Genomic DNA, 27,228 nt, shown 5'->3' with positions numbered 1-27,228 from the left:
TGTAGGTAACTTATTCCAATAATTTATAATTCGCTGGCTAAATAAATCTTCCTGCAATACAGTCTAAACATCTTCACCTCCATAAGGTGAAATTATGGCCCCTAGTTCTAGAATCATTTATAACTGTGAAAATTTCATCCTCATTAATTTTACTTCTGCTTCTCAGAGCCTTAAACACCTCAATCAAGTCTCCTGTAAGGTGCCTGGTTTCCAAGCTCTGCAACCTACACATTCGAAGTCTTTCCTCATATGGACGGCCTTTTGCGGATCTCGCCATGTGAGTTACCTCTCTTTGGACCCTTTCAAGAAGCACAGTGTCTTTCTTTATGCGCCGTCTCCACAATTGAACACAGTATTCCAAGTGTGGTCTAACACCTTACATATTGGGATTATGACATCCTTATCTCTACTAGCAATTGTTCAATATATCATTGATACAACACCATCAGCCTTCCTTGCAACCTGTCTACCATGCTCGGAGAACTTCATGTCTGACTTATCGTAACACTCAAGTCCCTTTACTCCACTGCTGGCTTTAGTTCAACTCCACCAAGGGTATAAGTTATTTTGGGGTTACTGTTCCCCAGGTGTAATACCTTAAGCTTTGCTGGATTAAAGCATAGCTGCCATTTTTCTTATCATTCATGAAGTCTATCTAGATCACTCTGAAGAAGCTCTGCTTGGTGGAGATCATTAAATACTATACCGATCTTTACATCATCTGCAAATTTAGACACACACCCTCTATCCCTTCATCGATGTCATTTACGAAAATCAAAAACAACAGTGGTCCTAATACTGATACTTGGGGAATTCGTCTTCTTACATCACCTAATCTGAGGAATTACCATTTATCACAACCCTCTGCCTCCTGCCCTGAAGCCATCCAGCTATCCATCTAAAGATTTTCCCTGTGATTCCAACCTGTTCCAGATTATAAAGTAGCCACTTGTGTGGGACTGAGTCATATGTTTTGCTGAAATACAAATAAACAATGTCAAAATTATTCTCTAAATCCAGCTCTTGGGTGACCCTGTCAAAATAGCTAACCAGATTAGTTAACCATGCTGAGTATCTTACAGAATTCCATTTCTATCTAAGTGATCCTGAATTCCACCCTTGATCATTGTCTCCATGATTTTCCTTACTACTGAAATTACATTGACTGGCTAGTAATTTCTCACTTCACTTTTAGAACTCTGCCCTTATGTATTGGAGATACATTGGCACTTTTCCAATCCAACATGATCACTCCCAAGTCCAGTGATTCTCTCATAATTAGCCTCCACAGTTCAATGCACTCACTTGCTCCCTCCCTTAAGATTATAGGGTAAATGCCATCAACTCCAGGAGCTTTACTGGCTTGTAGGCTCAAAAGTTTTTTTTTTTTTTTTTTTTTTCATTAAATAAACATGTGAAATTTCAAAGTCATTAATTACATTTTTTCAACTTTACTCCCATAATTTCTCATTGTTGTAAAGGGTTTTTCCTCTGTAAATATCATTGCAGAGTAACTATTGAGTTCATCTGCAACTTTAGCTGGGGTATCTAATACTATCCCACGTCCATTACATAAGGATCCAATCTGGTTTATCCTTCTCTTCTTTGCATTTATATATGTGAAGAAATCCTTGTCCTCACTCTTTGCTCTCTTTGCCAGTGATTTCTCATAATCTGCTTTTGCCAGCCTAGCTTTTTCTGTGGCAGTACTAGAGATCAATATGTAGCTGTTATAGGATTCAGTACTTTTTATTGCCCTGTAACTTTTCCATGCCGTCTTTTTCTGCTCAAGTAATCTGGCTACTTCCTTATTCGTCCAACTTGGAATCTTCCTAGTGGAGTATTTTTTTTTAATGGTATAATAAGCATTCAAGGCTTCTGTGATTAATGTTTTAAAGGTATACCATAATTCAATTGTATTCACTCTCTGTGTGATATCTGCCCATTTAATAGAGGCCATGTAGCACCTTAAGGCATCGTAATTTCGTTTTCTGAAATTATAACCCATTCCTTTGCCTTTAACTACTGCTACCTCTCTTCATCATCCACATTAGAACTCAGTGATTACTTCCTGCTACTGGTTCCTGTACTGTCAGCCCTATTATGCCATCTGGTTCATGGGTGATAATGAGGTCTAGAATATTCTTTTTTCCTAGTACTTTCATGCTTATACAAATAACAATCATCTAGTTCAGTGGTGTCCAACCTACAGCCCATGGGCCAGATTCAGTCCCCAAATAATTTTTATATGGCCCTTGCAGAAAGTGAACTAGAACAGCATTTTAGAGCATTGTGCCACTGCGTGTACAGGTGTGCAAGCGTCGCGCTCCACTGTATCAAACATGTAGTCCAGTGCAGTCATATGTGTGCTAAATACAATTATGTATGTATCAATCTTTTCATATTCTGAAATTCTCCTATTTTGATATAACTTGTTCATTGTATTGCATTGTTATTAATTTGTACCAAATTAAAAAAATCATCCTTAAAAATTTTCCAAAAGAGGAAAGGCGATTTGGAGCGTCGTGTTTTTAATCAAAGGTGGATGAAGACTATTTCTTCATTGAGTCAACGAAAAGCAGTGTTTGATGTGTAAGGGGACTTTGTTAGTTTTTAAAGAATATAATTTAAATCGACACTATGATATCAAGCATAAATCTTATGATCAATATAAAGGAGTGTTGCAAAAAGAAGAGGGTCCAATGTTACAAAATGAATTAAGAAAACAACAAAACACTGAAAAATGTTATCAGTCAAGAAATTTATCTGCTGTAAGTGCCAGTTATCAAGTTGCGCATTTGATCGCTTTTGAAAGTCTAACTGTTCAGTGATGGTGAATTTGTTAAATGTTGTTTGTTAAAAGCTGCAGAAGAAATTTTTCCTGAGAAACAAACACTGATACAAGACATTACTTTGTCTCGACAAACTATTATGTAAGAGTAGAAGATATTGGAAAGAATTTGTTCGAACAACTTTTGAAAACATAAAACAAATGATATATTTTAGTGTGGCATTGGATGACAGTACTGATGTAAATGACACAGACCAACTCCCTATCTTCATATGTGGAATTAATGATTATACCGGTTTAAGATTTAGCTGATCTACAGAGTATGCATGGAACAACTACAGGTGAACATTGTTTTGAAAATTTTTTCCAATCTGTTGAAAAGTTAGGATTTAACATTAAAAACCTGGTAGGAGTCACAACTGATGGTGCAAAAAAACATGATTGAAAACATTGGGCTTAGGGTAGGAGAACCAAGAAAATTATAGATATCGGAGCTGAACCTCCTATTGGAATTCACAGCGTTGTGCATCAAGAAGCTCTGTGTGGGAATGTATTGGATCTCCGACATGTTATGTGGTTATTTCAGCTGTAAATTTTATAAGATCATATGGCCTTAATCACCATATGTTTCAAGAGTTAGAAATTGAAGCTAAATACGAAGTTGTAATTTTACATAGTGCAGTGAGATGGCTTAGTTTTGTTTTTTAAACTGTGTCATGAAATTGATATTTTTATGACAGAAAAAGGGAAACCAATAAAACAACTATCAAATATGGAGTGGCTCTTTGATCCTGTAATTCTTACAGACATTTCTAGTTATTTAAATGCTCTTAATTTAAAACTACAAGGGAAAGAAAAATTAGTCTCCGATTTGTATGGTGAAATCAAATCATTTCAGAATGAGTTCTTATTATTTAAATCCCAATTTGAGTGAGAATTTAGTTCACTTTGAAGGTTGCGTCGAGCTAAAACAGAAAGACATATTTCAAGAATCATTGCCTCTCATTATTACAATTACTTTTTGACAAGATTGAAAGTCTATTTGTTGATATAAGATCCCACAAAAAAAAAAAGACAAACTCGTTTGAGAATCCATTTACATCTATGGCTGAAACTACAATCCCAGCTTGCAACTTGAACTTCTTGATCCTCAAGCCAAAGCTTGGTTCAAATATAAGTTAAACTATTTGAATTGTACGACGCTGTCCCATCTGAAGATTTTCTGCTAATAAAAGAAAATGCCATGAAAATGGCTACTTTCTTCAAATCAACGTATGTTTGCGAGCAAATTGTTTTACGCATGAAATCAAATAAATATTCAAAAAGAAACAGAATAACAGATGAGAATCTTCATTCTGTATTGAGAATTGGCGTCACATATTTACAAAAAAAAATTTTGAACAGTTATCTAAAAAAATTTAGCCTCAATCATCTCATTAAATGTTAAGTTTCGTTCATTAAATGTTATTTATCATTGTACTAAATAAAATTTTCTTCACCTTAATATCGAAAAGCAGTGATCCTTTTCAGGTTGTAAATTTTCAAAAGGAGCATTTAAAAGCAAAAATAAGGTATTAAAAAAAAAAAAGAGTAAAGTATTTTTTTAAAAATAAAGTCATATTTTTATAATTTTAATAAAAATCTAAAAAATAAATCACTGACATAGATTTGTTGCACATAAAAGTGTTGAGAATTTGCATTTTTTATATATAGACTGAAAATATAAAAATGGTAACATGAAAATAGAAACTTCCTTTTACATGTAACAAGATATGGAAAATGTAAACACTAATTTTTCTCAAATCTCTCAGTGTGGCCCTCAAAACAAATCTAACTTTCAATATGGCCCTTGTACTGGAAAAGGTTGGACACCACTAATCTAGTTGATTTAAAAATTTTGTCCCCCATGTGGAGTTTCCTTCCCATTTGCTCCAATTACAGGCAAATTAAAATAAATCATAATAAGACATTGATGCTTACTTGCCCATTCCATTTGCATGTAGAGGCTCTCATGAAAATCTTCACAATCACCTGGCCTGTAGATTACTCCCGCTCTCATTATACCTTTGCTTCCAACTATCTCACACCATACAGATTCTATACTAGCATGTGAAACGTCTGAATCCAGGAAAGCTTTCGTCGTGCTCCAGCTACTTTTGATAAAAAACATGACCTACCACCCTTTCTGTCTTCCCTATCCTTCTTAAATACATTATACATACCGTACTGAAACTCATCATCTATCTTCGGGTTACACCATGTTTCCGTAAGCCCTATTATGTCACTGTTACTTGACCTAACCAGCAGTTCAAATTCACTCATTTTATTTCCTTCTGACATTACTGTATAAACAATTAAAACTTAGTGTTCTTGTATACTCAACTTCCCTGACACACCCCTTAAAGTTATTTAAGCTTGCTTCCCTGGCATTAGCTACCCGCTCATTTGACACATTTCTGCCCTCAGAACATCTCTTGAGGCAATGTTAGGTGGATTGGAAAACTGCTAGCTTGGGGGGATTCACAAACTAACAGTTTAACAGTAGCAGCAGGCAAAGGTGGAAGTGATTCTTCCACTGCTTCTATTGGAATGAGCAGCAGCCCGGAAAGCAAGTTGCTGGAGATTTCACGAACTGCTGGGAATCATGAAACAAGTAAATACATAGGCTGTGTTAGAGTAACTAAAAGTAACAGGTGCATGTATACCAATGCTAGAAGTATAGTAAATAAATTTGATGAATTTGAAGTGCTGGTCAAAACATCAAAGGCAGATATTGTTGGGATATCAGAGACGTGGTGTCACACAGATATAAGGAATGCAGAATTGGAATTTGGTGAGTACAATGTGTACCGAAAGGATAGACAGAATAGGGTTAACAATGGCCACAGGCAGAAGCAAAAGTGATTCTTGCACTGCTTCTATTAGAATGAGCAGCAGCTTGGAAAGCAAGGTAATGGAGATTTAGAGGACTGCTGGGATTCATAGTGGAACAAGTAAATACATGAACTGTGTTAGGGTAACTAAGAGTAGAAACAGGTGCATGTATACTTGCATGTACACCAATGCTAGGTGTATAGTTAATAAATTTGATGAGCTTGAAGTGCTAGTCAAGATATCAAAGGCAGATATTGTTCGGATATCAGAGACATGGTGCCACACAGACATAAGCAGTGCAGAATTGGAATTTGGGGAGTACAATGTGACTGGAAGGGAGGAGGGGTTATGCTGTTAGTTAAGAAACACACAAAACCTAAGGAAGTGCATACAATGGATTTTGGTGGACAATGCAATGTTGTCTGTTTGGTGTGACATAAGCACTAGGAAAGGAAAAATTAGAATATGTGTGTGTTATAGGTCTAATGATTCTGATGAGTATAATGAGCAGTTGTGCAGAGAAATAGAATAGGCCAGTAAATCAGAATGTCTTATAATGGGGGATTTTAACTTTCCAGATATTGACTGAAACTTGCGGATTGGTCACACGCACACTAGCAAGATTTTTGTGGATTTATTGGATGACTGTTTTCTACAGCAACATGTTCGAGAGGCAACCAGAGGGAGTAATACTCTTGATCTGTTTATCAGCAGTGATTATTCATGCATTAAGAATTTGCAGATAAAGGAACCACTGGGTGTGACAGTGATCACAATGTACTGATGTAGGAATTACTTAAAGATGTAACTGCCATCAAGGCTAAAGGGAAGGGCTTTTGCTTTCGTAAAGGTGACTACAGTGGTCTCAGATAGTTATTAAATTCTGTACAGTAGGATCAACTGATGATGTTACCAACTTTGAATTCTAAACGGGAAGCCTTCAGGGTCTTAATTTTGGAGGCTACTAAGCTTTTCATTCCAACTAAGAAATACTGTTCAATGTTTAGGCCTAAATGGATGTCAGATGAACTAACGAGGCCCGTAGCAGAGAAGAAAAATGTATGGGATGCATATAAATTATCAGGTGACACAGAAGCCTATGGCAGATATAAACAAGTCTGTAATCAAATCACAAAGGAGGTTAGACAGGTGAAGGCAGAGTACGAGAAATTTTTGGCAAAGGATTCAAAGAAAAACAGCAAAGAGTTTTTTTACTTATGTAAATTCAAGAAGGAAAGGGATGAATCAGATTGGACCACTTGACATAGATGGGTTGACTGTTGATGATCATGCTTAGGTAGCTGATAAACTGAATAAGTATTTTGCATCAGCATTCACACATGAGGAGTTATTCAATGAGCAGAGTGGCAGAAGTTTATCAAACTCTAACTGGGGCCTAAGTGGTTTTTTAATAACTAAGAGCAAAGTGGAGGAGAAATTGTTGAAGTTAAATATAAAAAAGGCGCCTGGGGTGGATGGGATCCATCTAGTTATATTAAACAAGGCAGCAAAGGAAGTAAGCAAACCCTTAGACATAATTATAAGAGCTTCCTTGGGCTCAGGGGAAGTCCCCATGGACTGGTGGTGTTCAAAAGTATCACTAATTCACAAAGGGGGTTCAAAAGTTGACACAGGTAGCTATAGACTTGCTAGTTTAACCTGTGTTCCAGAAAAAATAATGGAATCACTGGTTAAAGAAGCATTGCAGTATCATCTAAACAAGTCTGCAGTAATAGTTGAGACACAGCATGGGTTTGTTATGGGAAGTCTTGCCTGACCAATTTGATTGGATACTATGATGTGATCACAAAGGAACTGAATCCCAAAAATAATTTTTATATCATATACTTGGAATTCAGGAAAGCTTTTGATAGTGTTGCACATGGAAGACTGCTGTACAAATTGGAGAGGTATGGCATTAAGGGTAAGTTGGTACAATGGATAAAGGGATGGTTGAGTGGGAGATGACAGAGAGTGATAATCAATGGACACTGCTCTTTGTGGACTAATGTTATTAGTGGAGTTCCCCAGGGTTCCGTGTTGGAGCCCATTGTTGTTTTGTATATTTATCAATGATATTGATGAAGGCATTAGCATTAGTAGAGGCATTTGATGCAAGAAAGCAAGCTTATGCAGCATCAGCCAAAAAAAAAATAAAGTAAAATAAATAAATAAAAAATAACCACTTCCACTTCACCCCTCTGTTCGTTCGAAATACCTGTCCAGCTGAGCCTTAAACTTATTTAGGCTATCAACTTCCACGACAAGGGATGGAAGTCTGTTCCACCTACCAACCACCCGCTGGCTAAAGGCAAATTTCCGCACATCTATCCTACATCATTCTTTCCTCAATTTGAATTTATGCCCTCTCAGGTGATTATTCTGAGCAAGAGGAAGAATCCCATCAGCATTGAGCATGCTCAAACCATTCAAGGCTTTGTACACCTCTATCAGATCACCTTGCTGGTGCCTAGTCTCCAGACACTGTAATTTGCAAGATTCAAATTGGCACAGATTCAAATTGAGGAAAGACAGTTGTAGAATAGATTTGCGGAAATTTGCCTTTAGCCAGTGGGTAGCTGATGGGTGGAACAGACTTCCATCTTTAGTTGTGGAAGTTGATAGCCTAAATAAATTTAAGGCTCAGCTGGACAGGCATTTTTCATGAATGGAGTGGTGAAATGGAAGGTTTTTTTTTTTTTTTTTTTTGGCTGATGCTGCATAAGATTGCTTTCTTGCTCGTATGCCTCTACTAATGCTAATGCCAAATAAAATCTAAATGTTCTGGTATGGATCTTTTAGAAAATATCTTAATATTAAGACTTTACAAGATGAGACCAAGGATTTTGCTTGCACTATATAATAAGTGTTTGTATGTGGGTTTATTTCCTACAATTTCTAAAACAGCATTATTAAAACTTTTTCTTAAACTGGAAAACCAAGAAATGATGCTAGGTCTTATAAGCCAATTGCTTTGTTGGCTAATATGGGGGGTTTTCTGGAATGCTTTTACTTCTGGAATAACTCCCCTCCTTCATGAGGCTAATTTAATTTCCCCTCAGCAATATGGATTTTGTCCTAGAAGATCCAGTGAGGAAGCTCTGGTGGATTTTGCGAGTTACATCTGCGGATTGGAAAAGTGGAAATGTATCTCCCATACATAAGGGTGGCTCTAAAAGTGAAGTTGGAAATTATCGACCTGTCAGTCTGACTTCAGTAGTAGGGAAAATCATGGAGGCAATGATCAAGGTTGGAATTCAGGATCATTTGGATCGAATTGAAATTCTCAAGGATACTCAGCATGGTTTTGTAAAGGGAAAATCATGTTTAATAAATCTGGTTCGCTATTTCGAAAGGGTCACTCACGAGCTGGATTTAGGGAATAATTTCGACATTGTTAATTTAGATTTTAGCAAAGCTTTTGACTCAGTCCCACATGAGCGGTTGCTTTATAAGCTGGAACAGGTTGGAATCACTGGGAAAATCCTTAGATGGATAGAAGGATGGCTTCAGGGCAGGAGGCAGAGGGTTGTGATAAATGGCTATTCCTCAGATTGGGTTGATGTAAGAAGTGGGGTTCCCCAAGGATCAGTATTAGGACCACTGTTGTTTTTAATTTTCATAAACGACATTGATGAAGGGATAGAGGCCGTGATGTCTAAATTTGCAGATGATGTTAAAATTGGTAGAGTAGTTAATGATCACAGTCAAGCTGAGCTTCTTCAGAGAGACCTAGATAGACTTCAAGAATGGTCAGAAAAATGGCAGCTGTGCTTTAATCCAACAAAGTGTAAGGTATTACACCTGGGAAACAGTAATCCCAAAAAGTAATCCCAAAAAAACTTATTCACTTCGTGGAGTTCAAATAAACCCAACACTGGAGGAAAGGGACTTGGGTGTTACGATACGGTCAGACATGAAATTCTCTGAGCATTGTAAACAGGTTGCAAGGAAGGCCCATGGTGTGTCCTATCGATGATCTATCGAACTTTTGCAAGTAGAGATAGGGACGTGATAATCCCATTATAAGGGTTATGTTAGACCACACTTGGAATACTGTGTTCAAGTATGGAAACCGCACCTAAAGAAAGACATCGAGCTTCTTGAAAGGGTGCAAAGACGGGTAACTCGCCTGGTGAGATCGGCAAAAGGGCGTCCTTATGAAGAAAGACTTCGATATGTGGGTTGCAGAGTTTAGAAACTAGACACCTTAGAGATTTGATTGAGGTGTTTAAGGCTCTGAGAGGCATCAGTAAAATGAATGAGGACGAAATTTTCGAGATTATAAATGATGCTGGAACTAGGGGACATAAATTCAAGTTACGAGGGGAAATGTTTAGATTGGACTGCAGGAAGTTTTATTTTAGCCAGCGAGTTATAAATTACTGGAATAAGTTGCCTTCATGGGTGGTAGAGGCCGACAGTTTGGGGAAATTTAAAGGTCATCTGGATAGTACTTTCAGGTAAGGGAAGTGCATAGGATGATAGGTTTAATTTCCTTTTTTTTTTTTTTTTTTTTTTATTAATTATTATTATTTAGTTATTTATTTATTATTTTTTATTTTATTTATTTATTTTTTTATTTTTTTTATCATTGTTGCTTTTTTTTTTTTTGGCTGGTGCAGCATAAGCCATAGGCTTTCTTGCACCATGCGGCCGTTACTAATACTAAGGCTCTGAGAGGCATCAAAATTTTCAAGATTATAAATGATGCTAGAACTAGGGGACATAAATTCAAGTTACGGGGGGAAATGTTTAGATTGGACTGCAGGAAGTTTTATTTTAGTCAGCGAGTTATAAATTACTGGAATAAGTTGCCTTCATGGGTGGTAGAGGCCGACAGTTTGGGGAAATTCAAAGGTCATCTGGATAGTACTCTCGGGTAAGGGAAGCACATAGGAAATTAAACCTATCATCCTTTTTTTTTTTTTTTTTTATTAATTATTATTATTTAGTTATTTATTTTATTTTATTTTTTTTTTTGTTTTATCATTGTTTTGTTCGGAATTTTTTTTTTTTTTTTTGGCTTGTGCAGCATAAGCCATAGGCTTTCTTGCACCATGCAGCCGTTACTAATACTAATATGTACTTGCTATTTTTGTGGATTTCGAGGTGACTTTCGACTCCCTTTGGTGGGAGGGCTTCTTCACAAGGCTACATCAAGCTAATTGCCCTCAGCAGTTATATAACGTTAGTACGAAGTTATTTTTCACAAAAGAAAATTCTGATGAAATCAAAATTTCTGTGTGTAGAGGGAAAGGTTACTTGAGGGTATCCTCAAGGCTCAATTTTGGGACCGTTGATGTGGAATATGGTACTATAGGAATAGTTAGCACGAATTTTTCAAAAGACTAGACTTATTGCATGTGACGATGATTTAACTATTTTAATTAAAGGTAATTCCTGATGGGCTTTAGTCTTCTGCCAACCCTGTATTAAAGGATCTATATACATGGACATTCCAGAACAAGCTTACCATTAGTTCTTCTAAAACTAAGATGATTATTTTTAAGACTAAATTAGATCTAAACAGACCTCAAATTAAAATTAATGGGACTCAACTTCCTCTTGTAACTGAAGTGAAATATTTAGGAGTGACAATTGATTACAAGCTAAATTTCTCTGCACATCTTTCTTATTTATTTAGTAAAGTTAAGAAGTTCACTGCAGCCATTTTTAGGACATCGAGAACAGTGGGGATTGTCGAGAAAAACTTTGAAGTTATACCATTCTGCAGTCTTCCTCCCTATGGTTACCTATGCTGCTGGTGCATGGTACCATAGGGTGGTAATTGTTAGATTTTTAATTAAAACTCATATCATTGCAATGGACAATGCTGTTGGCTATTCTACTTGTTTGTCGAACAGTATCGACTGTTGTTTTGCAGGTATTAGCTGGAGTGTTATCATTGGACTTGTACTTAGTATTTCGAGGGCTATGCTTTCATATCCGTAAACAAGATGCCAACTGCATTTATGGGGATTGAGATCAAGAGACTAAACTTATTTAAACTCCCTAAATGCGCTTTATGTGTTCACCAATCACGTCTTTAAAGGGCAAAAATTTCTTTCAAATGGATTTGGATTGTTCTAGAGTTTATGAATTCAGATAGTGCATAAGAGTTCAGTGAAGAAAAGTGTTAAGAATTTTAAGCTCTACTTTCTTTTTTTGTTTATTATTATTTTATTTTATTTTTATTCCTCTTTATTATTTTTTCTTTAATTCTCCTCTTTGTTTCAGACCCCCCCCCCAACCTTTGGAGTGGGCTCCCAGAGGTGTGTGTGTTTTTTTTTTTTTTTTTGTTGTTGTCTCATAAACTGAGACTCCTAAGTATCCTACCTACTGGAACTGGTCCACCTTCCTGCGGTGTGGACAAGTACTCAGAAGCATCTTTCCGGGCAGTTGCTGCTTCTGAGTAGCCAAGCGGCCAGCATAAACAACACAATGCACACTAACTACACAAACCTTACACTACACTTGTCTGGCCCAATTTTACAGTCTCTAAAATTACAGTGATAAGAAGTGGATTTGAACTAACATTCTAGGAACCACCCTTAACAATAACACATGTCCACATGTAATTGTACCACAGATAAGGTCAGAAAGGCCAAGGCTGTGCACGAGAAAGCATTGGCTAAGAGAGCAAAGAATGGGGACAAGGAATTTTTCACATATATGATATGAATACAACAAAGAAAATGCTAATCAGATCAGACCCTCGTGTGCTGGGTTTTGGAAAGTCTTAGATAACTCAGCTGATGTTGTGGATGAATTAAATAGCATCGGTCTTTACTGATGAAATACCCTTCATGATGAGAAGAGGCTGTGCGAGTGAGGCTGAGTCATATGAAATTAGTGATGTAATTACGGATGATTATTTATCAGAAAAACTTTTGAGCATAAAGGAAAGTAAGGCTCAGAGTTGATAGCGTATACCCTATAGTTTTGGGGGAAGAGTGCAAGGGAGTGTATTGAATCATTGAAGTTAATTATGAGGGTGCCTTTGGACTCGGGGGGAAATTCCTTTGGATTGGAGAAGTGGCAATACATATTTATGTTAACCACTTTTATGTATTGGCGAAACATAAAAGTGGTTCCAAGAAGTGAATTTGTTAACTACAGACCAGTTAGTCTGACTTCAGTGGTAGGAAAAATCTTGGAGGCAATGATTAAGAATTAATTCTAGGGACGTTTAGATAGATATGGCATTCTGAAGGATCACTTTGTTAAGGATAAATCATGCTCAACTAAATTAGTAGGCTGTTTTAATAGTTTCTCATGAGCTGGATTTTGGGAACAATTTTAACATAGTTTATTTGGATTTTAGCAAAGCATCTGACTCAGTCCCTCATGAGAGGTTACTGTATAAGCTTGAACAGGTTGGAATGTTACTGGTAAGATTCTAAGATGGATTGCTGGGTGACTTCCGGGTGGAAGGGAGAGTGTTTTAATTAATTCTTCAGGTTGGTGTTATGTCAGGAGTGGGGTCCCTCAAGGATTGCTTCTTGGACCAACATTTCTCATTTATAATATGATATCAAAATTTGCAGAGTTGTTAGTGACCAGTGCCAAGCAGTGCTCCTTGAGGATGACTTGAACAGACTTCAAAGATCATCAGACAACTGGCAGCTATGTTTTAATGCTACTAATTGCAAGATCTTACACTTGGGGAATAGTAACTTGCAAATAAATTACTGACTTGGTGGGGTTGAATTAAAAAAGTGGAGGAGGAAAGGGATCAGGGAGTTACAATTTGGGTAGATATGAAGTTTTCTGAACAGTGTAAACAGGCAGTCAGGAAAGCCCACAGTATACTATTGATGATTTTTTGAATGTTATCCTGTAGATATAGTGAGGTCATAATCCCACTGTATAAGGCAATTGTAAGACCATATTTGGAATACTGTGTTCGGGTATGGAGACCTCATCTTAAAAAAGACATTGAGCTTCTTGAAAGGGTCCAACGATGGGCAACTTGAATGGAGAGATCAGCAGAAGGATGACTATATGAGTCAAGACTCCGATTATGTGGGCTACACAGCTAGGCAACCAGGCATCTCAGAGGGGACCTGATTGAGGTTTATAAGGCACTGAGAGGGATTAGTAAAATGAATGAAGGTGGATTCACACTCTATAAAGAATTCCAGAACTACTGGTCATAAATTCAAATTACAGGAGTTGAGATTTAGATTAGATTGTAGGAAGTTTTCTTTTATTAGCCAGTAATCTTGCAGGTAATTGAGGCTGACAGTTTGAATAAATTCAAAGGTCAACTGGATAGTTACATTTGTGAGGACGGATGCATGCAATTTGCATTTTATTATCTATTTTATTTATTTATTTTTTTTTTTGCGCTGAAATTGCAGCAAAGGCCTGTGGCTTCCTTGCATTATATAGCAAAAACTATTACTTTAACTAGAAATATTTTCATTAAAGCTGTATTCTTTGTAACAGGATTTTGCCATACAGCAGGCCCCTGTTATAACGCGGTTCGCTTTACGCTGATTCGCTATAACGCTGTTCTTATATTATAACCCGTATCTGACTATAACGCTGTCACAGATCACTATAGCGCTTTTTTGGCATATTTAATGAAATCATTTCATTTGATTCAGTCGATAGCTTGAAAATGAATAGCAAAACAGCATTAAAACGTTTCCCACGCAGACTTAAGAAATTTTCCCACACTCAGTGAAATTTTCTCGCATGCTAATTTAATTGCAGTACAGTCACTTGTTATGTAGTTTCGAGTTCAACATTTTAAAAAATGATAAAGTATATTGCTTGAAATATTTGCGTTATATGCATTTATCCGAAGTCTAGTCATCACTCAGTACAGTATTAGACATTGTGCGTATCGGACAGTTTACTTGAGCATTGTATCATAATTAATGCAACCAACGCAGTTACATTTTTGAAGAGTTAATAATGGCCAATAAGAATGAAAAAGCAACGTCTGGGCACAGTACGAAGACTATAAATGTAAGAAAAAGACTGAATTTGAAAATTAAATTAGACGTTTTGAAGCGAATTGATTCCCGTCAGCGACAAGCGGATGTGTGCCGTAATTTAGGACTTGCAAGTTTAACTGTAAGAACAATTATAAAAAAAAATAATAAAAAAATAAAGAATTAATTTTAGCAGCGGGAAAGATAGCTGTTTCACTGCAAGCAACTAGAGCTAGGCCGGCTATTAGGATTGAAATGGAAAAGACTTAACTAATTTTATTGAAGATAATGTCCAAATGCAGAATTCAGTTAAGTTAAATATTATAAAAAAGAGAGAGAGAGATTAGCCAATATGATGATCTGAAGAAAACTCACCTAAAAAAAAAAAATGTGGAACCATTTAAAACTGGTAAGGGCTGGTTGAATAGATTTAAAATCTAGGGAGAAGCTGCAAGTGCAGATCAAGGAGCCGAAACTTTCAAAAAAGAACTTGTTAAAATTATTGAAAAGGGGTGTGTTATACTTCTCAACAAGTTTATAACATAGATGAAGCAGGACTTTTGTGGAAATGAATGCCTAAAAGAAGTTTCATATTGAAAGAAGCAAAAAACATGCCAGGTTTCAAAGCGGCAAAGGATCGGGTGACTTTATTGTTGGGTGGTAACGCTGCGGGGGATTTAAAATTAATACCTCTTTTAGTTTATTTAGAAGAGGGCCAAAGTTCAATCCAAAATCGACATATTTTTCATGATTAAATTCATCAATTAAATTAAATCAATTAAAATCAATTTAGATCAATTGAATTCATGATTTTAATTGGAATTTTGATACGTACGTAGTTACCACATATACGTATGTAATGCAGAATATTTTATATGTACAAATATTTGAATGTTAAATATTTTGACCGACATTTGTGCATCTTTTCACTACCATTTATTATTGATTAGGAAATATCCAATGGTACCGACCGCAACTTACAAATACATATGTTACCTTATGGGAATGCGGAGCTCACTTAACGCAGATTCGCTTAGCCCTCTGTTTTTCCGGAACAAATTATCAGCATTAAGCGGGGGTCACCTGTATATCTATATTAAGAAGGTTAATTGTTTTTCTTTTTGTGTTTAATTTATTTCTCAGGAGAGTCTTCCATATTGTTTTCAAAGTCATTTAATGTTTCCCTTGAGAAATTAATAGCTCTTTGCTAATTTTATTATGGTCCTAGAAACACCCAGGAAGTTTTCTCTTAATCCCATTGACTTACAGTCTCTTACATTTTAAATAAAGGTGAAAAATTACACTTTTGTGTCATGATTTATTTAATTTCAAAGAAGTTTTTAAAAACAGTATTTCAGTCATATGGATACTATAAAAAAGTTACTGTGAAATATTTATATGCATTTTCATTATAAGTTTCTTATGTAGAAATGCCACAGCTATTCTGCTTGACTACTGAGGTGTTAAATCTTGCATTATTTACAACTATAACAAAAGAAATTAAATATAATCAGTTAAATTTAATAGAGTTAAAATAAAGGTGCTTATCAAAATTTTGTCAAAAATAAGAAAAATATAACAGTGAGTTTCTGTTTTGTTGGGTTTTGCTCTGTTCTGAATAAGATATGTTTATTTCTTGCAAAATATTTTGTTAGTATGCAGTGTTTTTTTCCTTTTTAGTGGGTGGTTGGTGTAGTGGAGATGCAATTGCCAGTGTTGAAAGATATGATCCTCAGACTAATGAATGGAGAATGGCTGCTCCAATGAGTAAAAGACGATGTGGAGTTGGGGTTGCTGTTCTTAATGATCTCCTGTATGCAGTAGGTGGACATGATGGACAGTCATATTTAAATAGCATTGAAAGGTATTCCTTCTTTATTACTTTATAATACAGTAAACTCAATTTATGGACTAACAATGGGAAAAGAAAGCTTGAATAATTTAAAAATTGGCTAATCCAGAATTATTTTATTCTTTACTTGCATATGGGTCATTTCAGGGTCTACTTACTCTAGTTTGATACATCATAAAGTTTACTCTTGCTACTACGGCTGTACTATCATGAAGTTCACATTTATTTCAAATGAACATTTGTAATCTTAGCTGATTATGTAGTGTTATGTTCTTCTTCTTAGCAGTTTGGATTTTCTCTCTCTGCTATGATTTCACTTTTCATTTTTCCCCCGCTTGTCATCCCACAGTACCTTTGCATCAACACTCTAGGGACAACATCTCATTAAGAGCCAATTTAATAATAGGGGAATGAGAAATGAATTGCATTTGGAAAGGTATGTGATTAACTATGGTAGAAACATCTCTTAGCAACACATTTTGTTGATCACCACTTACAGATTGCATTATAAGGATCCCTTCATGTGAACCATATGGGGATCACCAACTAGAAAGGGATGTACAGCAGCTAGGTTCTCGTCCTTCATCCTGTGATTACCCTTCTTTGGTAAAACTGGAGCTGCTATTAGCAAGTCAAATCCAAGTGATCTCGACTAGAACAGATGTGTGCTTTAAGTATTCTTCAACTTAACATTGAGGGGCTATCTGCTGCAGAATGATCCTTACTGGAAGTCCTAGCCTTCAGAGAACAAGCAGATATTATTTATCTCCAAGAGACCCCATGTAGACACTGCAGCATGTACTAGACTTACATTTACTGGATTTAAGCTGATTAATTTCCATCTACATCCTAATTATAGAAGGGCAATTTATGCCAGATTTGATATCGTTGGAGTTGAATCTCTAAAAGTCACTTCAGAACTCTGAGACATGATTAAAGTCGGCCATTACACAATTGCAAATGTGTATAAGCCACCAGGAATTCCCTGGCCACCTGAAGTCCTACCAACTGTATCCCACCCTGCCATCTATGCTGGAGACTTGAATAGTCATCATGTTACATGGGGTTATAACTCTACAGACAAGCATCAAAACTTCCTATCGAACTGGGCTTCTGCAAAGGACTTACACCTCCTTCACGATCCCAAACAATCTTCAACCTTTTTCTCTGCATGCTGGTAATGCGTCTCTTTTTGATCTTTCTTGGTCCACTATAAAAAATGGCCAGCCAAACCCAGTACAAATTATAGTCTTGCAGAAAATACTGCCCAGTCAACACTGCCCATTATTATTGATATCAAAACCGATATTCCTGTTGTGAATACTTACCCCAAACCACATTGGAACTATAGGAAACCTGACTGCCCAAGATATCAATCACTCTCTGATGCTTCTATTAGTTCCATTCCCCATAATACCATAGAATGTGCTTACCATAGATTTAAAAATGCTATATTCAAGGCAGCGGTCCAGTCCATCCTTCCGTGGCTATCACAAGAAATACATCCCATGCCTAAATAAGCGTAGCACTGAACTGTTGAAGAAGTTTGAAACTTCAGGTAATCCCGAAGACGGAGATGAGCTTCTGAAGGAATTAGAAACTAATCGCAGAAGGCATTGGGAGGAACTCGTAGAAATGGGATGACCTGCGAGATTTCTTTTCCTTGGTCGGATTACTGTTTCAAAACTTCTGATGTCAATGTTTGCTCAGATCATGTCAGTGAAATTATTCTTCTAGGAATGGAATCCTTTATTCCACACTCCACTTTAAAATCTCGTCCTTTATCTAAACATTGATTTTCCAATAAATGTGTTAAGGCTGTTCAAGAGAAGAACTTTGCATATCGTAATTGGCTTGTTTCCAATCCTTCAGTTTCATTTGCTGCCTACACAAAAGCTCGCAACAAAAATTTAAAGCAGTTATTAACCAGTCCAAACTAGATTTCGAACAGGCTAAGAGTAGAAAACTTGCTTCTTGCCCTAATGGTAGCCGAGCATTCTGGTCTTTTGCCAAAGCTATTGGCCACAACTTTTGCCCATCTCTGCTCCCACCTCTGTCAAAACCAGATGGTTTTGTTATCACTTCAGCCAAGGATAAAGCCGACCTGCTAGCATCCCATTTTTCTTCCAACTCATGTATTAATGATCTTGGTAAAACACCTTCCACCATTCCCAACACACTCCATTCAATGCCTCCTGTGGTCTTCCGTCAAAAGGATGTCAGAAGGATTTTGACGAATTTTGATGCTAAGAAAGCTCCAGGTCCTGATGGTATTTCTCCCCTTGTTCTCAAAACCTGTGCTCCTGAACTTACTCCTGTTCTTTGCCGCCTTTTTTTCACTTCCTTATTCCATAGGTGTTTTTCTATCTGCTTGAAAATTTGCTCATATCCAGCCAGTTCCTAAAAAGGTTGACAAATCTCTCCCATTCAGTTATCGTCCCATTGCAATTACTTCTACACTTTCTAAAGTAATGGAGAAATCAATTAACTGCCAACCCTTAAACTACCTAGAAATCTTCCGTCTGATCAACAATTGCCAGTTTGGATTCCATCACTGTTGATCCACTGATGATATTCTGGCTTATGTTACCCATTTGTGGACAAATTGAATGGAAAAGTTTGGTGAAACACAAGCAGTTGCTCTTGACATCTCAAAGGCTTTCGATCGTGTTTGGCCTAAAGATCTTCTAAACAAGCTTCCATCTTATGGTTTGCCAACTGTTTTTTGTAATTGGTTATCAGTTTTCTCTCTGATCGCTCACTGAGGGTGAGGTAGATGGCTCTCTGTCTTCTAACTTCTCCACTAATGCTCGTGTCCCCCAAGGTTCAGTTCTTTCCCCCACTCTTTTCCTCTTGTATATTAAAGACCTTCCATTGACTGGAAATCCTATCCATAGTTTTGCCGGTGATAGCACATTGCATTCCCCTTTCCATTTTGAGAAAACGTGCCCTGCTCAATCAGCTTCAACTTCTCGAATATCCGCTACCAATTCCTTAAATGCTGATCTCCAGGTAATCCTCCAGTGGGGCAAAGACCATTTAGTTGATTGTCTTTCAATCCTTCTAAAACTCAGTCTTGTCTTATATCTCCCAAAAAAGATTCTTCTGCTCCTATGGTTATCTTTGGTGACACTCCAGTTTCTAGGTAAAATGATATCTCTTTTGGGGATTACCCTGACTTCTAAAATCTCTAGGCACAAGCACATTACAAATATTGCTTCCTCTGCATCTAAAAAACTTGGTTTTCTCTTTCACTCTCGGCATTACTTTTCTTCCAAACAGCTGTTCACTCTGTACAAATCGCAAATCTGGCCTACCATGGAATATTGTTCTCACATCTGGGGTGGTGCACCCAAAACCTCTCTCAGGCTTCTAGATTCCATTCAGATTAATGACTCATCTCTAACAGAGTCTCTCCACTTGGTGTCTCGTAGACATACTGTTTCTGCTGCATGCCTTTTCTACAGATATTTCCATGGGCACTGTTCTTCTGAATTGCCTTCTATAATTCCACACTCTCTTTCAAAACAGTCCGAACACATTCCGCCACCAACCAACATCCATTTACTGTCCAACTTCAAACTCACAGAACCAACTTTTCATCTTCCTTGTTTATTCATTCAACTGCCGTTTTCTGGAACAACCTTCCTTCATATGTGTTTCCTGAAAATTACAGTCTACAGAAGTTCAAGTCTAATGTCAACAAATATTTCTTTCATTTTCTCAAACCCCCAACCCAAGCATGGTATTTAGTACTATAGGTTCTAATACCTCTCATGTTTGGGGTTTTCGTAAAAAAATAATAATTTTTTTTTAAATTTAAAAAAAGCTAGGTGATGCTGAGAGACCACTGAAAAATAATCAGCCAGTGACTTCTCATCTGTTGACCACCACTCTATGTATAATGTTGTGCTAAGCATGACAAGAATTTCGAGAAGGAAATCGAGGCCCTATGGAGAAAGTATAAGGGATCTAAAAGAGATGAAGAAGAGAAATTTACCCCATTTACAATTGAAGAAACCATGTCAACACTATCAAAGATAGTGTTGACATGGACCTGTAGAATAGATAACATGTCCCCAGAGATTCTCAAGAATCTTGGACAAAAAGGAACTAAATGGTTGCCCCATTTTCTATCCCTCATTGTCACTGAGAAGAGAATACCTAAGATATGACTAAAGCCAAAGTGATAGCCATCCTCAAACCAGGAAAGGATACCTCATTACTTCCAGCTATCGCCCCATTTCTCTATTACTTTACTGTTATAAACTTCTAGAAAGAGTCATCTTTCAATGAATTACATCCCACGTTGAAAATGCTCTTAGGTTGAACAGACTGGATTCAGAACTAACAGGAGTACTTGTGACCAAGTTCTAACCTTAACAACTTATTGAGAATGGCATCATCATCATCATCATCCCTTCAAGGATTTAGGCCAGGTGGCCTTTTTGATCTCAGTCCATGTTTCCTTCGGATGTCCTGGATCTCTTCTTCCAACTGGCTGATATTTCATAATCTTATTGAGAATGGCTTCCAAATGAAAGAGAAGACTGGAGCAGTCTTTTTAGATCTTACTGCTGCTTATGACATCATCTTGCTTACAGGACTTCTATACAAAGTGGCCCAAACACTACTTTGCTGGACAGTGGAAACCATTGAGCTCCTCCTCAGAAACTGACAATTCCAGATTAACCTGGGAGACAAATGCAGTAGATGGAAATCTAAAAAAAAATGGCCTGCTGCAAGGGTCAATGTTAGCTCCAACCCTCTTTAACATCTTTATAAATGACTTGCCAAGAACAACATCAAGGAAATTTATATATGCAGATGACACATGTCTGGCACATAGAAGTCAGAGCTTTCAAACTATTGAATAACATCTTAACTCAGACCTGAAAGATATTACTGATTACTGTAACAGGTGGCATTCAATACCAAGCATCTCGAAAACTATCATCCTGTTTTCATCTATAACATGCGGAAAGCCAGAAAGAATTGAACATCCATTTTGATAACCATGACATAACAAGTATCCGACCTATCTTGGAATTACTCTGGATCGTACTCTGACATACAAATGCCACTTGCTAAAAGTGAGAGACAAACTCTGTACAAGAAATAATTTACTGAGCATGCTTTCCAGATCAAGATGGGGAGCTAATGCCCATACTTTAGATCTTCCAGCCTTGGACTTTGCTATTCCATTGCAGAGTATTGCTGTCCATTTGCTGGCAAAATTCTGCCCGCACAAACCTCATTGACACCCAACTAAATCAAACTATGAGAAACATCACTGGCACAATGATGCCTACCAAAACTGAGTGGTTGCCCATCATTTTGAACATTGCCCCTCCCATCTCTGAAGACAGGAAAAGACAGTTAAACAGCTGCTGCATATCCAAACCAGGATAGAGCTATCTTTGCATGATGACATCTGGAATGCACCTCCACAACAACTGAACAGCAGGCACCTGATCTGGAATGATCCTTCACTATTTGAACAGGATACCCCAACTACCATCTCATTGACAGAGTGGACAAACCTGTAGCAGGATTTGACCTTCCCAGAAATTTATGGAAGAAAATAAACCCCTTTAGAAGTGAGTGTGTTACATGTGTTCCAAATCAGAACATAGATGGGGCTTCAGGGATTCTCCGCTCTGTGCTTGTGGAACTATAGAAGGCGCTTCACATATATTATCTGGCTGCACCCTCCTGGCAGGGCCTCCCTGGAGGAATTACTGCTCTGCATAATTGTACCAATGAGACATTAGAATGGCTTGATTCACTTTAAATTTTTGAACTAGTTCAATTCATTTTTTTTGTATTAGTATTTGTTAATTCTTATTATTTAGCTGTCCTGTTGTATTTATTATTTATCTTGAATATTGTTAATTTTTGACTAATTACAATTACTGCCTGATTAATTACAACCTATAAATGTTATTTCATTTTTGTAAACTTTGTACACACATCTTTGTTCTCAGTGCATTCAAAATAAATAAAACCAACTAGAAATAGTTTTTTTTTTTTTTTTGAGAAATTTTCTCAGCGAATGATGAGTCAGAAATGAAACTTTTTGTAATCTCAACGGTGCTAGATCTGATGCAGCTTCTGGTCAAGCAGTGAGCCCTGGGTTATCTAAAATTAGCATAAGATTATTATTAGGAACTTCTTTGTTTGTATTTCGATACTGATTATCATTTTCACCCCTGCACTACAGGCAAGGCAATTTTTTTTTTTTTTTTCCCTGCTTCCTGAGCCTCTTTAATTCTGAAGGGAGCTTTTGCTCTCAAATGTTGAGATAAACTGCATTTAATGTGTACTTCCAGTACAATTCCATAGATGACTTAATGTGTACTTTATCTGGTCTTGATTTTTCTGGAATTTGCACTTGCTAACTGTAGCTTAAAGGAGGAATAAATAGGAAAATGAAGAAACATTTGAGAACAGTCCTAATACCTCTGATTTCTCAAACAACATGGATTGGCTGTACTTTTAATCTTTACTTACAAAGGACTAGGAAGTGATACTTTGCTAGGCTATATAGATATGGCTGAGATATATTTTAGCCCTCTAGTTGGTGCATGAAAAGTACAACAGCATCATGGTGAGCTTTCTTCACCATTCAGTTATGCCTGGAGTGAAGGCAAAAAATTATATAAAAATGTGCATTTTGTAATATTATTTTTGATTTTGACATTATATTGTACATAAAGAATGAATTGTATATTTAAATTTTTTAAAAAATTAATTTATTTTAATTAAAAAGATTACATAAAAGGATGTAAGAATGAAAAGGGAAATTATTAATGCAGTACATATAAGATTATACACATTGCACAAACATAACCTTTTGTGTTACCTTTACTGATTTTAAATGTTCAAATGTATTTAAAATGTTTTTTTCAAATCAAATTTACTTTACCTTGAGTTGAATGCAAGGTCCTTCAGTTGCATTTATTTTTATAGCCCTTTTTTTGTTCTTTAACCACATTATCCTTGCAGCTGAAATTCAACATACCTTCAAAGAAAAATGTTTTCCTTAATTTCTGTATTGAAAATTTGAGAAATCTCTGTTGCCAAGCAGACAGGAAAATTGCAGAATCACACACTGGTCATCATTGCACTTAGAAAGGTGGTGTTTTGTTGTTATGGCTATAAAAGTAACAGAAAGATATACAGTAGACTGTCGAAATAATGCCACATTCAAGCTAACGGCACATTGAGATCAGGTGATTACATACAGCGCAGATGTCTTGCAGTGCTGAAAAAAGAAAACGGCAAGTCACATGATTACTTTATTTGTTTAAATTCTCCAATTTTAAAGTGAATTCTGTACTGATATCATGGATTTTACCCAATTTACATTTATTTTAAATTAAAGACCCCTCACTATGGCTCCTAAACTTAATAAACCTTATACAGAGAAGAAAGGAAGAATAACATTAAAGCTTAGTGACAAACTTGATATAATAATAGAAAATAGAATGGGTGTAAGTAGGAGTGTATTAATGGCAGAATATAACATTGGATTGTCAACATGATTATGTTTTTTATATGCACTTAATCTCTGTTATTTAGCCTCATTATTTCTGCTGTTGTTATTTGGATTTTAGGAGCATTAGCAACTAAGGCCATATTGCTCTGGGGATATGCAGTGGTCACAGGCTCGAACCCAGGTCTAACCAAGAAGCGTGTGCTATGCACTGCTGCTCCTGCCCACCTAGCTACGGAGGCGCCATTATTTCTGCATTAAACATATTAAAAATAAAACTTTCTAGATAACGGAAAAATCGAAATAACAGCATCTTGAATCTCTGAAGGTGCCGTAATTCTGAAATTCTACTGTATTCTATTGCAAAATAGTTTCATGTAACTCTCTCCTCTTTTATTTATTATTATTATTTTTTTTTGAAATTGTGATTTGTTGAGTTTTTACTAAAAGCTTATCAAAACTTTTTTTTTTTTTTTTTTTGTATACTGCACGATATGAGAAACTAATTTTGAACTTTAGCAATACAAACCTTGTCCAAGTTTCAAACTAGTTAGTTTGCCATGTTTATTTATTTATTTATTTTTAATTTAATTTTTATTTTTTTAGTAGTTGCAAATATATATCTTCATTTTATTGGAGAATTGGCTTATCTGAAGGTGATAGATGTGATACTTGTGAAGAACTTCAGCATCAGAGTTGTTACAGAAACAGAGGTAAACTCTGTGACTATCCTACATTTTGTACAAAATTCAAAGGGGGAGGCAGTCTGTGGTTTTTTTTGAAATGTATAATTGTAATACCTCTTCGGATGTGTATTTGATCTGGTAACATAACTTCAAAGAATCTAATTATACTTCTGGTATAAAACCAAAAATGGGTGTCAAACAGTAAAAGAAAACCCTTTTACTATACTACAGAAAACTTTTCCTCTCAGATCTCACACAATTAGTAGTGCAGTGTATGCTGGTCTTAGCTATCACTGGTGTTCATAAATCATGATGGCATGGAATCTCTCTCCCATTGTAGACTTGTGGCAAGATCATTGAAACTGACCTTTTTACTGCTATGGAAAACTTTGCCATAGATGTTATGTGATTAGTCTTGTAACATTACCTGATGTTAGCTGTTATTCACTTTCGCTATAAAGGGTTTTGCGGAGTATCATACCCTTTCGTTTAGAATTCTGCGAAGACAATAACATATCACTTTCAAAATAAGTATATGCATTATTAGGAAGGCAGATAAATTTACAGCTACTATTAAACCAGTAATTAAAACATAAGTATTGCACTGAAGAAGTCTGTCAGTCTCTGTCAGCATAGACAATGAGATTGCTATCTCATTGTCTATCTCTCAAGTGGACTTAGTTGGCCTGTGGCAATGTTCGCACATATAACAGGGCAGAGTGTAAAACAGGATTATCACTATTGAAAATAACACCCACTTCACTACATACATTTGAAAATTTTATTTAATGAATATTAATTTATTAACTGAAAATTAATGTAGATGAGTTAGAAAAAGGCCTTGTTTGTGTATGTTGCTAAAAACAAAGTTTGCTATGTGAGGCTCTTGCTGTTATTTGGTTTTTAGAAGCATTAGCAACTAAGGCCATATTGCTCTGGGGATATGCGGTGGTTGTTCCCTGACCTTTCTGCATCCTCCGTATTTGGTGGCCACGGGCTCGAACCCAGGTCTAATCAAGAAGCGTGTGCTACACACTGCTGCTCCTGCCTACCTGGCTACAGAGTAGCCAAACTTGCTGTGTGAGGCATCAGTCTCATATTGTGATGCACGTCACCATGAGATGCCTCAGATATTAGTGGTAGGGCATTATATTACATAACTTTTTTATAACTCTTGGCGCAAGCACATTACAAACATTGCTTCCTCTGCATCTAAAAAACTTGGTTTTCTCTTTCGCTCTAGTCGTTACTTTTCTTCCAAACAGCTGCTCATTCTGTATAAATCGCAAATCCGCCCTGCCATGGAATATTGTTCCCACATCTGGGGTGGTGCCCCCAAAACCTCTCTCTCTCTAACTCCTTGATTCCATTCAGAAGAGGCCAGTTAGGTTAATTAATGATTCATCTCTAACAGAGTCTCTCCACTCGCTTTCTCATAGACGTACTGTTTCTGCTGCATGCCTCTTCTACAGATACTTCCATGGGCACTGTTCTTCTGAATTGGCATCTATAATTCCTGCTCTCTCTTTCAAAACAGTCCGAACACGAGCCGCCACCAGCCAACATCCATTTACTGTCCAACTTCAAACCCACAGAACCAACTTTTCATCTTCCTCATTTATTCATTCAGCTGCCGTTTTCTGGAACAACCTTCCTTCATATGTATTTCCTGAAAATTACAATCTACAGAAGTTCAAGTCCAATGTCAACAAATATCTTCTTTCGTCTTCTCAACCTCCAACCCAGGCACGGTTCTAATACCTCTCGTGTTTGGGGTTCACATAAAAAAAAAAAAAAAAAACTTTGTATTCATCATCATCATCATCAGCCATTTTCAATCCACTGCAGGATGAAGGCCTCTCCAGCAACTTTCCAGTTCCTTCTGTTTTGAGCACTGGCCATCCATTTATACTCAAAAACTCATGAATTTCATCTATCCATCTCCGCCTTTGTCTTCCAGGTTTTCTCCTCTTGGGTACCATTCTGTTATTTTCTTAGTCCATCTGTCATCATGTCTTCGAGCTATGTGTCCTGCCCAAGACCATTTTAGTTCTTTAGTTTTGATAAGAATGTCCTTTACTTGAGTTTGCTGCCTAATCCACGTGTTTCTCTTCTTATCTAACAGTCTGATTCCCAATATAATTCGTTCCATTCTTTGCTGTGTAGTTCTTAGCTTCTCTTCCATTCTTTTGGTGAGTGCCCAAGTTTCACTTCCATAAGTCATGGTGGGGAGTATACATTGATTCATTATTTTACATTTCAGACAAACTGGGATATTGCTCTTCAGTATGTGACTGTATTTCCTGAATGCTATCCATCCAAAATTTATTCTTCTCTTGACTTCCAGCCATTTATCATTATTACAGCTAATAACTTGTCCCAGATAAGTATATGACTCCACCTTTTCAATTACTGCTCCTTCAATCATTATTTCCCTTTCCGTGGCATACTTGTTCATCATTACTTTTGTTTTAGCCGTATTCATCTTTAGTCCAAAATCCTTACTAACTGTGCATAACTGATTAAGATTTTCCTCTAATTCTTTGGGATCGTGGCTTATGACCACAATGTCATCTGCA

General features: G+C 36.6%; 1 protein-coding gene across 4 annotated transcripts in view; it reads left to right on the top strand.

Annotated features, from left to right (window-relative positions):
- Positions 1-27,228, top strand: part of dbo (Kelch-like protein diablo) — a 279,705-nt gene that overhangs the window by 138,020 nt on the left and 114,457 nt on the right. For all 4 annotated transcript variants that reach the window (XR_016546845.1, XR_016546844.1, XM_090371089.1 and 1 more), the window contains exon 6: positions 16,294-16,477. Coding sequence is in view for 2 of the 4 variants with exons in the window: in XM_090371089.1 (XP_090227215.1) it covers positions 16,294-16,477 (184 nt within the window). In the remaining 2 variants the exon portion in view is untranslated. The remainder of the gene's footprint in view (positions 1-16,293; positions 16,478-27,228) is intronic.

The sequence above is a fragment of the Mastigoproctus giganteus genome, chromosome 4 (genome assembly GCF_048544385.1).
Source record: "Mastigoproctus giganteus isolate SK-2022 chromosome 4, ASM4854438v1, whole genome shotgun sequence".
Taxonomy (NCBI): Eukaryota; Metazoa; Arthropoda; class Arachnida; order Uropygi; family Thelyphonidae; genus Mastigoproctus; species Mastigoproctus giganteus.
The sequence above is the reverse complement of the archived record's forward strand: the minus strand, read 5'-3'. Positions and strand labels throughout refer to the sequence as shown.